Raw genomic sequence first — 12411 nt, 5'->3', positions numbered from 1 at the left:
TCTCTCTTCTTCCTAAAAGCCCTAGCTCCCACATCACACGACTGTACACTTTTCCTCATTGCTAAGGGACACCTGCTTCCCTACCCCTCTCTGCAATCACTGTTGCTGTCTCCCAATCTCCACTTCTGACTCTTTCTCTTCTGATGTCACATCTTTTCTAACCCACTTGAAATGTGGCCAAAGATAAGCCAGGTTTGGAATGCAAAAATGCACACCGGATTTTGAAGGCTCAGCCCAAATAAGAATATATAAATATCTTCATTACTTTTACAGTGATTACATATCAAATTTATAGTATTTTGAATGTGTGCTGTGTGCTAAGTTGCTTCAGTGATGTCTGACTCTTTGCAATCCTATGGACCTAACCCACCAGTCTCCTCTGTCCATGGAGTTCTTCAGGCAAGAATACTGGAGTGGGCTGTCATGCCCTTGTCCAGAGGATCTTCTTGACCCAGGGATTGAACCCGTGTCTCTTACATGTCCTGCACTGGCAGGCAGGTTCTTTACCACTAGCACCACCTGGGAAGCCCAGCCATTTTAAATATATTAGATTAAATCAAATACGTCCCCGTATTTAAAGTTTTTTCAGATGTATCTTTTTATGTGGCTACTAGAAAATTTAGCATTGCTCACGTGGCTCACATTACACTCTGATTGGCTCTACCAATAAGCGAGGCCCTTTCTTAATCCTAACTTCACACATCCCAGGTGAGAGTTACCCCTCCCGTCTTCATCCCGTCAGGTTTCCCTGATCTCACCAGGACCTACTAACCGTGAACCCCACTGCCTTTCCACCACTGCTCCTGTCCACACCTCCACACTCCTATGTTACAGGAGAACTTCCTCTCTCCCCCAGGTAGACTGCGAAATTCTCCCCTCTAACTGCACTTCCATTAGAGAATGAATCACACTGTAAGGCAGGGTCTCTCAGCACGTCAGTGCATTTCCCGTCTTGACAGGTGAATTCTTCTGGGGACTTTGAGCTCCTTGAAGGCAGGACCCAAGATCTTTCACTTCGGTTTGCATCAGCAGCACTTTAAAACACTGTCCTCTTTGGACGATTTAAGTCCCAGTTCCTTATGTCTTAAACTCAACTCTTTCAGCCCTCCTTTATCCTGGTACTTCTGTTCTTGGTGAACAAGGATGTGGTTGGTCATTCAGCAAGTAAAGAGGCCTTCTATGGGCAAGACACAGCGCTGGGTACTGGGACATTTGGGTGAATCCAAGGCACGCAGTGCCAGCCAGAGGGAACTTAGTACACACGGTCCTGCATGACTGTGGATGGACAGGCCGACGGGGGCCAGGGAGGCCAGGTCCACGGCCCCGGGAAAGACATGGAGAAAAGCCAGGAGGCATCCATCACACTGCTTGTTATCTGACATCAGGAACCAACAACCCCAGATAAACCTCGGACGAGGAAGGGAGGAAGCTCCCTGTCCTGAAGACTGAAAACAGAACATGAGGAGGAACCGGAGCACCTTATGGGCCCTAGGGTGGACCCAGGCAGGCAGAAAGGCTTCGACAACGATCACCCTAAGATCTAGTGGTTAGGAGCACTCAGCATACACCAGGCTCTGCAAGGACTAAATATGGAATAACTCCTGTTGCTTGGCAAGAACCCTGAGTCTTGAGCCATTATGATTCCATTTTACAGAGGAGACGGAGCTAAGAACTCAAACAGGGTTGCATGCTGTGTGCTCAGTCACGTCCAACTCTTTGCAACCCCATGGACTGTAGCCCACCAGGCTCCTCTGTCCATGGGATTCTCCAGGCAAGAATACTGCAGTGAGTTGCCATGCCCTCCTCCAGGGGATCTTCCCGTCCTAGGGATCGAACCCACGTCTCCTGCCTTAGCAGGCGAATTCTTTACTCTTGAGATACATGGGAAGCCCCCGAGCAGGATTACACAGTCTGCAAGTGTCAGAGCTCGACATGGAGCCCAGTCCGTGGGACTCCAAGACCAGTGCTTCTTGCCGCCCTGCAGGGCCATCCCCGTAATGGGTGAGGCAGACTACCACGGATGCTAGAGATGTTACCCAGGTGCCCAGGGCGAGCAAGGCCGTGTGGTCTGAAGCAAAGCCAGCTTCCACCCAGTGACCATGAAACACACCCCTAACTCTTCCGGTAGGCCACCTCAGGGACCCAGTGACTTTGACAGAGGTGGGGAGTGGACAGACACGGACTTGCCACAGAACCAGATGCCCTGGGGACCCAGAATATTCCTTACAGACTCTACTATTTGGAGAATAGGACTAAAAGAAATTGCTTGATTTCCTTGAGTATCAAGGCTTCACGGGGAAGCCCACAAACCCAAACGCTGCTTTCTTTAAGAAAAGGGAGGAACCAACCTTAAAACACTGTTTGGGCCGGGGGCCTCTGAGAAGTGGCATGGGTGCTTCTGGGAGACCCTGGGTGACAGCTGCTGCTCCTGACCTCTCTGTCTCCCCCTCTCCTTCTCCATTTCCCCAAGGTGTTCAGGGGGCTTCCTAAAAGGCAGGGAGGTGAAGTATCTGTGTACTGAGGGTGTACTAGGTCCGGAGTGCTTCACTCAGGTTATATCACCTGATTCCTCCAAGGTCCCAAGAGCTGAGTAACATTACTCCCATTTTGCAGATGGGAACACTGAGGATGAGGGCGTCAGGACCCCAGTGAGGCAGACAGCCCGTTCAAATCAGAGAATGTCACAGGATTTAAAAAAGGGAATCTGTGCAAAGGTGTAGCCAAGGGTGTGAGACGCCCACAAGGGCCAGAGTGGTGTTCTCAGAGCCCACTCGGGCAGCACTTACTGGAGCCTGGAAGCAGAAAGCCACGTGGAGAGCGCGGTTACAAGGAGCTATTGCCTCAGGCGGAAGGGCACAGCAGCCCACGGTGACCCTGTGCACGGTGACCCTGTAGGACAGGATCTGAGAAATACACACGCCAACCTCCCGTCTTCCAGGCTGTGGTGGCTCCCCACAAGGCAGATTGCTGAGTGGCAGTGGGTGGGCGTGGAGGGGCAACGGAAGACACTCTGCACAGATCCCAGGCTGGCCAAAGTTCACTCTCCCGGCTCTTGGCACCTTCCCTGGCTGCCCTTCCCTCTTGTGGAAAGAATGGGGCCAGAGACACCCAGGATCGCACCCGCCCACCAGCCCCAGTGAGCACAGCCGGAGTCAGCGCGCGCGCCCGCAGCACCGCACGGGTTAACATCTCTGCTCTCCGGCCTGGGTGCCTGATTCTCCAACCTTCGGAGGAGGCGGGACCAAGATAGCTGGGGGCCTCCCTGGAAATCCACTCCCACCTTTGGGCGGCTGCCCACCAGCCCTCAGCTACACTGGATGAACCGAGGAGGTTTGATGGCTGAGAAAGTAAACGTGGGGGTTCCCCGAGGGGAATAATTTAGTTTTATGGGGCAGGGACGCGGGAACAGGGAGTTCGGACCCTACACTCAGCAAGCGGCCTGGCTGCAGGCGTCGCATGTGTAACTCATTACCTCCGCGGGCCGCCCTTTTGCAGCGGGTGGATGATGCTCCGAGCGTGGTGGAGGGCCCGAGGCCGCGGGGTGAGCATGACTGCAATATTTTTCTGACACTAACACCTCTCGCTGGCCCTTGGAGAGGGCCGTGGAGGAGCCAGGTCCTGCCAAACATCACCCACGCCCAGCCCTCCGCCTACTGGCCCCAGACAAGAGAGGCTTCAGCTTTCAGGCGGGAGGAGAAAGGTAAGCAAGGAAGGGGCAGGCACAGAGCGAAGACTTTGGAGGTCACGTTCTGCCATGAGCCTGCCCATGAATTCCAACCACACAGATGAAACCCATGGGGTTCCCCACTGGAGACCCAGAAGTGAGCAGGCACCTGCCCTGGGCGCCATCCTGTCCACAGTGGGGCTCAGACACAGGGAGGAGGCTGGTGGGGTCCTAAGAGGGGGCCCGGCCAAGGGGTGCAGAGGATGAAGAGGTCCCAAAGGTGTCACCATGGAGCTGAGGGCTCAAGGGAGAGAGCCTGAAAGGATGTGGGAGGCACCACGCTAGAGGAGCAGGGTGGGCTGTCATGGCGGGGATGGGGATCTGCAGCCTGAATAGCCCCTCAGCTTCCTCCTCACCTGGTCCCTGAACAGAAGGAAGGGATGGAGGCAGGGTAGGAGGAAAACACAGATGGAGAGGAAAGTAAAGGAGGAGGGGGGGAGGGGTTGCCAGTGCATGAAAATTAGGCATGTACACCCTAACACTTTAAAGTCCCTCCTGCGTTACAGCCTGAGTCCTACACAGAAGACGTGGGTTCAATCCCTGGGTTGGGAAGATCCCCTGGAGGAGGGCATGACAACCCACTCCAGTATTCTTGCCTGGAGCATCCCCATGGACAGGGGAGCCTGGACTATAACCCGCCAGGCTCCGCTGTCCATGAGGTCGCAAAGAGCTGGAAACAACTGAATACACACGCATACCTCAATATCTAGGCTGCAGTTTTTCAGCGTTGCTTCCGCTGATCTTAAGATCCCTGGGGCCAAGGGGAGGCACCTCCCCTTCCCACCTCCCTGCTTTCAAGGGGAAAATACTGGGAGGGACTTGGAGCCCCAGCAACTCTGCTTTCATTTACCCAAAGCATGGGGGGCGGGCAGGTCCCCACCTCGGCTCTCCCGTCCACCTCTCTCTGCCCCTGCCAGCCCCACCCCTTCCTCCCTCTCCAGAGATGAGGGTCAAAGAAGCCGAGTGCTGGGGAAACAGACCAAATCTGGCTTGAATTTCCCCAAGTCAGAGCTCACCATTTTCCTCTTAGAAATGACAAGGAAGGGGGAAATCCAAGAAACCCAGGAGCTTTTAGGTGGCTGTTTCATCTCAATACTCCGGTCTTTCCAGCATCCTCATGCCCCCACCCCATGTCTGGCATCCAGGAATGAGCGTGGAGGAGACCCAGACAATGTGGAAATCAGGTTTAGAATTGATTTGTTCTGCCTCCTTTAGATTTCAGGGATCCCTGTCTTTGTTCATCCATGTGCTCAGTCACTCAGTCATGTCCAACTCTTTGCAACCCCATGGACTGTAGCCCACCGGGCTCCTCTGTCCATGGAATTTTCCAGGCAACTGGAGCAGATTGCCATTTCCTTCTCCAGGGGATCTTCCCAACCCAGAGATTGAACCCGGGTCTCCCGCCCTGCAGGCAGATTCTTTACCAGCTGAGGCATCAGGGAAGCCCCAAATGGCCTTTTAAATCCCAGGTGCAGAAAAGGAGGGGTATGATGAGATCAAGAGAAGAAGAGATGATGACCCAACAACAGCTCCCCAGGCCTCTTCCCCCACCCCAGGGTCTCCCTGCCATGACTTTGCCCACTGGTACCCAATACTGGCTCTCATGGCCCTACAATTAGCCCTCTGAGCTGTACCCCAGTTCTTACTTGCCAAACCAGGCCTGTTTATTGATGGGCTGGTGGGGAGAGAGGGTAGTTGAAGGATGTGAAAGCCACCTTGGCCTTTGTGGATGTGATGATGGGGAACAGCTGAGCACTGACTAGGGAGTCAGCACCCCGGGGTCCTTCACCTCTTCCCGGGTGTCATTAACTTGACAGAAACACTGGCCTGTCTCAACGCAGCTCAGCTGCTAATATTTTTCCATCTACCTCTTCTCTTACAAAATGGTATTTGGTCTTTAAGGCCTTTACCAGAAAGTGTTCATCCTTCTTGACTTTAATAATCACATATTTTGACCTCCTTTACATGGTGGGTAACTGTCTCCATGCCAGTCCTTTCCGCTGGGATCAGAAGCCCTTGGAAGGCAAGAATGGTTTAATTTCTCTCTGGAGCATCTCTGGCATCTAACCCGTGGCTTGACACATTGTGGATCCTCAAAATGTGTCTGTTAACTGGAATCCAGAGAAACCGTTCTGATGGTGGGATTTTTACTAGGGCAGGTGTGTGCGAGCTAAGTCACTTCAGTTGTGCCCAACTCTTTGAGACCCCATGGACTGTAGCCCGCCAGGCTCCTCTGTCCCTGGGATTCTCCAGGCAAGAATACAGGGGTGGGTTGCCATGCCCTCCTCCAGGGGATCTTCCCGACCCAGGGATCAAACCAGAGTGTCTTATGTCTCCTGCATTGGCAGACGGATTCTGTACCACTAGCACCACCTGGAAAGGAGCCCAGATCTCCTCTCTCCTGTCCTTGCTGAGACAATCCCCAATCCCTGCCTGAGCCACCCATCTTCCCTCCCTGCACTCAGCACCTGAATGAGGAGTCATTTCTAATTTTGAGGAATTTCCAGACAAAGGCAACTGGCAGAGTGGAGCACAATGAAACACAGTGCTTGAGAAAAAGTTTGAATAAAGGCATCTGGAATGGTTGATTGTATGTCAACTTGGTTGGCCATGGGGTACCCAGATTAAACATTCTGGGTGCCTCTGAGGGTGTTTCTGGATGAGATTAGCTTTTGAATTGGTGGAATCAGAGCAGACTGTTCTCCCCAATGTGGGTGGAAGGGTCTGAATACAACAAAAGATGGCAGTATTTGCTTTTTACTTCCTGTCTGCTCGCTGGAGCTGGGACATAGCATCTCCTCCTTTCTGGCCCTCAGATTGTGACTAACACCATTGGTTTCTCTGGTTCTCAGGCCTTCTGACTCAGACTGATCTACACCCCTGGCTTTGCTGGGTCTCCAGCCGACAGAGGGAAGATCATGGGACTTCCCATCCTCCATAGCCAGGTGAGTCAATTCCTCATAATCAGTCTCTTCATAAGTGTAGACATCATACTGGTTCCGTTTCCCTGGAGAAACCTAAGATAGCCAATCTCCATCTCACTGATCACAAATCTTCACAAAACTCTCACATGAGTTCCCTTCAGTTCATCTTTGAAGTGGGGATGAAGCTCTCCTATACTAACTGCAAAGAGGAGTGTGTTCATTCAGGCAACAAGCATTTATTAAGCACCTACTAAGTGTGGAGCTCTGTTGGATGCATAGAAGTCAGCTGTTGGCAAGATGCTCTGAGCTCCTCAGGAGGAAACTGCATCCATTTGCTCCAGGGTTTTAGCCCCCAAAGATGCAGTGTGGTGCAGTGAGAAGGGGTCCCTTTCTGCGCCATGACCTGGGGCCTTCGTCTCGGGGGAGGATGAGCACCCTGGAGAGGTGCATCCCTCCTTGCAAAAGCCTTGGGAAGCAGATTGAAGATCTGTCACCTGAAGGGGTCTGGGCTTCTTGGTTCAGTTGCCTTTTGCATGACCCCAGCCTCACTGAAGAGGAGAGGATGGCAGGCAAAAGGACTGTGCTCGGAGTGAGGAGACCCAGTGCCGGGACTGCTCTGTGACTGATGGGCTGTGTAATTGTTGTTGTTTAGTTGCTCAGTCACGTCAGACTCTTTGTGACCCTGTGGACTGTAGCCCACCAGGCTCCTCTGGCCATGGGGACTCTCCAGGCAAGAATACTGGAGTGAGTTGCCAGTCCCTTCTCCAGGGCATCTTCCTGACCCAGGGATCAAACTTGGGTCTCCTACATTGGCAGGCGGCTTCTTTACCACTGGGCCACCAGGGAAGCCCGAGCTGTGTGATGCCTGACGCTTTTCTCAGTGTGGTGTGCGCTAGGTCATCTGTGAAGTGGGTCTCATTTTGTGGTCACAGAGGTGTGTTGAGATGCATGAATGAGAAAAGAGCTTTCTGAGCAGGAAGTTCAACCTATGCAGTATTAGGCGGCGGTGGGGGGTGGGGTGGCAGGGTGGGGGAGGGCAGGGCTGACTTCGCAGCCAAGACCCAGCCCACGGCACTCACCATCCTCACACAGGTTCAGCTTGGACAGGCTCCTGCCATCAAAGGGCTCCTCAAAGATGGAGCTGGAGTCGCGGTCGCTCACGGTGGCGTGCAGGTACATGGCTTTGTTCTCCATCGCGTCCTGCAGCAGGAGAGGAGGGCAGATACAGGGGAGAGAGAATAAGCTGTAGTTGGAGATGGAAATGAATCTGTAGAGCAAGGCATCACCTGGATGCCCCCGAGCATGACCCCTTCGTGATGACCCCGAGCCTGAACACAGGGACCCTCCCCCATCAGCAGGTGTCAGCCACCAGGATCCGAATCCCCTCCTCAACTTCCTTGGCTTGGAGAGGTCACAGTCCCGGGGACCTTTCTGACCGTGGGCTCTGTCCTCTCCCTCTCATGGCTCTGGGTGGGGCTGGAGCCCTGAGCTGGCGGGGAGGGCACCGAAGGCCATGCCAGGGGGCGCTGGAAGGGGCCAAACCTCTGGAGCCACACAGAAGACTCTCCAAGCTTCTGGAGTCGTGGGCACGGCAGGGAGACTGGGGTTTCTGCTCTGTGTTGGAAATGGGGGAAACTAGGCTATGAAACAGTACAGAGACCACCAGACCAGAACTGAAACCAGAACTGTTCCCAAACTTGGCTGGGCTGGCATGGTCAGAGAAGCTGGGTTCAGGGGTCAGGACTGACCCCCATCGGAGTCTGGGGAGCAGGAGGCCTTTGTGGGGTCCCCTAGACACTAAGGCCTGGGCAGCCCTAGACCAGGAGAGGGCTCTGGTGTCCGGATGGTCTCCTGGGTGGCTGGGGCTTTGAGTGGACCCCGTGGAATTCCAGGAATGCCCCCTCGACACGGGGAGGTGCCACGCTATTTGAAATGACCCAGCCCCATTTACACAAGCGCGCACCACGCGATCCCATTTTGCAATATCTACACATTCCAGAGTGCACGACGGGAGATTATATGCGGAGATGTTCTGGGTTTCTCCGGGTGAGACGTGTTCCAGGAATCTGGCGGGGCTTGTGGGGATTTGCGCTTCGTTTTGTTTTCTGTATTTTTTGGGTTTTCTACGATATGTTTGCGTTCTTTGTATAATCACAAGAATTCATTTGTGGGGCTGGATCACAAAGTGTTTATTTACATAAAATACTGATATCCTTTTCCCGCATAGACGCTCAGTGGTTACACAAATGACTCTCTGCTTTTAGCTCACTTCCAGTCATTAGTTTATGTTGACTTTTGGTTCTGATACCCTTTATGTAGATTGTTGCTGTTTAGTCACTAAGTTGTGTCCAACTGTTTGCAACCCCATGGCCTGTAGCCCACTAGGTTCATCTGTCCATGGAATTCTCCAGGCAAGAATACTGGAGCAGGTAGCCATTCCCTCTACCAGGGGATCTTCCCAACCCAGGGATCAAACCCAGGTCTCCTGCATTGCAGGTAGATTCTTTACCACTGAGCCACCAGGAAAGCCCATAGCTATGTGGATATTGAACCAAAAAATCCACTTTTAAAGAGTGGATTCTTTGGAAGATAAATGCCCTAGGAGGATGGGTGGGTCCTAGGCCCAGCATGGAGCCAGCTCGACCCTGAGGACCAGAGAGCGGGCTGGGAGAGGGGGTAGGGCCTGGCAGGTGGCTGGAAGGGGACACCGGCCGCTGACTGAAGGGAAGAGGCAACATCCCATTCCAGTAAGTGGGGACAGTGAAGGAAGAGGCTGGCTGGATCCCTCTGCTGGACATAGCAAACACAAATCCCCTATTTTCGTGATCTGACCTTTCTTTCCAGGGACCTATGACCTCAGGGCTTAGAGGAGGCCAGAGCCTACAGGGACCATCCACCTATCTTTCGCCTGGCTCTGGAGGGATGGATGGGGTGTCTGCTTTTGACCTCCAGTGATGAGAAGCCACAGGGCTTGCACACATGTACACACATACACATGTATGCACATGCCCACTCAGGGTGTTCCTAGACCCTGTGGGCCTTCCCCCCAGCCTCTGGGAGGAAGGGGTGGAGGGGAGCCCACAGCCCTGCCAGCATGTCTCCTCCCTACCCCCTGGGGTTCCTGGAGCCCTGAACCCAGCTTCTCCCGGGCTGCAGTTCTGTCCAGTTTCTGAGTCTCCGATGCCAGCCCTCTGTCCAAGTCCTCCGCCCAGGGAGGGCCTGGAGGTGGGGCCCCAGGCGGCTCCGCTGCTAAGCTATAGAGGACACACCCTCATTTCACGAGCGCTCTGTGCGGCACCCCACCCTCTGGCCTCAGTCCTGGGGAGCGGCGAACCAGGAGGCCAGTGTCTCCTCTGAGAGGGGGAACCCTCTCTCTGCCAAAGGCAACAGCAGCTGCCGCCAGAGCCTGTGGGGGCACCAAGTGCCAGGGCGGAGGTGCGGAGCTGGGGTTGCTCCAGTTTCCCCATCTGCCTTTCCACCTTCTCTCTCTGCCCATCAGCTCCTGGACCAGAGCTGGGAGGCGGGGCTCCTTATCTGGAATGTGTCTTTCCGGGCGGCCCCTCCCAGCCCCCTCCCCACCCCTCAGCTGGTGGAGCTGGAGCCTGGGGGCGGGGGAGAAGGAGAGGGGCCAGATGTAAGCGCGCTGAGATGGGAAGCGCTCAGCCGACTCTGCTAATGTTTGTTACTGGGGAATGAAACCTAAGAGCTTTCTGTCTGCCCCAGGTTTTATTTGGGACTGTTTTTCTTTCTTGAGGAATGGGGGGCAGGAATTTAGACCTTCCCATCATTGGTTGCAGAGCCTTTGGGCCAAGTCTGAGCAACCGACTGCCAAGTGTGGTGATGATAGAGCAGTGCCTCCAGCCTCTACCCCCCCCCCCCACCCCTGGAGCATGTGTGTATGTTCGTCCCACACCATACAGACCGTACGCCATCAGGAGCTCCCCGCCTCCCAGGGGCACTGTGAGGGGGCAGGTGGCATCCCGAAGAATGTCAGAGAGGAGGAGTTCCAGCATTTAACCCCACCCAGGGCACTGGCCCCGCATGAGGCTGCTCCGGCCAGGATGCATGTGTTGGTCCCTTTCGGTGGCCGCCTGTCGGTCCCAAGGTGATGCAGGGAAGAGGGCCAGGTGGGGGCCCTGGAGCCAAGAGAGCTGGAAGGGAGGGGGCCAGTGCCATGGAAACCCGGGCAGGGTGTAGACACCAAAGTGACCTGTGGGGAGTGGGGTCTCAGAGGACAGGGGGTCCCAAGCTGGCCCCACATCTTATCCCCAGAGAGCTTGGTCCGTCAGCTAACACATCCAGCCTCAGCCTTTGCGATGGGGAGGACGCACCTCCCAGCCACACGGGCTCTGTGAGTCTCCTGTGGAACAGGGCACATGGGAGGGCTGTATGGATGGGGCAGGTGGGGAGACAGTGGTGGAGCCGGGAGACCACCCACAGCCCCCCGGCATCTTCTGATCCTGCCAAGCAGCCTGGTACAGGGGTGTCTGGGTCCCCTCAACCTCCTAGCTAGTCCCAGAAACAATGTCATGTGGACCCCTTTGCAAAAGCAATCGCAAATGCAGACCAGACCTGGGAGCCGCACCTTGATTCTCAAAGCCCCCCTCCAGGCAGCAGCAGGACTCAATCAATTCTTCCTGCAGAGGGGTGGCCCCAGCCTTGCTGGGTTCCAGCATGTAACTCTATAGGGCTCATAACTCCTCCAAATCAGATAGGGATCACCATGAACAAGGTCTTCTCTGGAGAGAGAATGGCTAAGGAGGTTTTAAGCCCTGTCCTCCTCTAACTGTGCTCAGTTCATCTGAAGCATCACTCAGAACTAGAGAGGTGCAGATGGTTTATAAATAAGCTCTGCCTTCCTATGTTCCACCGCTGGGCACACCCACAGGCACACGCATGCACATACATTCACCACACACGTGGAGAGACTGGCACCTGTATCATCTGCTCCCTGAAGAGGCTCTGGAGCTCTGACACAAGCCAGGCAGAGTTGCCACTAAGGCGATCACTTCCTCTGGCTCCCAAATACCCACACTCACCAGCCCAGGCAGATGGATGAAAACCTGGCAGACCTCCCAGGACCCGCACCTCCACGCGATGCCCAAGCCCGTGCCCTGTGTCCTCCGGCTGCCTTTAGGAAGCCATGCCCAGGTGCCAGGACAGTCAGTGCCCAGACTCACCTGAGTGCCCCCAGTGAAGCTGCAGAACCTGTCCCCTCAGTTCCTGGCATTTGCCATGGTGGCTGGAGAGCTGGCCACTGCCCCCACCCCGAGACCCAGGCAGCCCCTCAGAGCTCGTCCCCACTGCCAGCCGAATCCAGACGGAGTCATAGAAAGAGACTGCGCGGTGCCCAGGGTCTCGGGGGTCACTTCTCCAGGAGGATCAGATCAGGAGGCAAGGCTCAACCTCGTGCCCAAGTGGGAGTCCCTTGGTGTCTGGCCTCGTTCAGCCTCGGGCAGCGCGCGAGATGTTCTGTGGAGGCACCAGCGGCTCCGCTAGGTACTGACTGAGCCGTGAACTGCAGCTGCACTGGCCGCCAGGCTTTATAAAGTTCTTGGAGCAATTGCGAGGCTCCCCTGGGGCCTAGAACGCATCCTCCCTCTAGTGGCCAATCTCAGCATTACAGCTTCACACAGGAATGCCTGCTGCGTCCAGAGGAGCCTTGGTCTTGGAACTCCACCCTCCTGTTCTAAAGGCTCTGCTAGAGATACTTTTTGGAAAGCTTCTAGCAGAATGGCAGCTAGACCTGGCTTAGGAGCTGTG

General features: G+C 54.9%; 1 protein-coding gene across 1 annotated transcript in view; it reads right to left on the bottom strand.

Annotated features, from left to right (window-relative positions):
- SCARA5 (scavenger receptor class A member 5) overlaps positions 1-12178 on the bottom strand; it is a 128484-nt gene extending 116306 nt beyond the window's left edge. Inside the window, exons 1-2 of the mRNA XM_043891178.1 lie at positions 11829-12178; positions 7728-7848 (exon numbers count right to left, since the gene is read on the bottom strand). Of these exons, the coding sequence (XP_043747113.1) occupies positions 7728-7842 (115 nt within the window). The 5' untranslated portion in view covers positions 7843-7848; positions 11829-12178. The remainder of the gene's footprint in view (positions 1-7727; positions 7849-11828) is intronic.
- Positions 12179-12411: the final 233 nt, after the last annotated feature.

The sequence above is a fragment of the Cervus elaphus genome, chromosome 29 (assembly GCF_910594005.1).
Source record: "Cervus elaphus chromosome 29, mCerEla1.1, whole genome shotgun sequence".
NCBI lineage: Eukaryota > Metazoa > Chordata > Mammalia > Artiodactyla > Cervidae > Cervus > Cervus elaphus.
The sequence above is the reverse complement of the archived record's forward strand: the minus strand, read 5'-3'. Positions and strand labels throughout refer to the sequence as shown.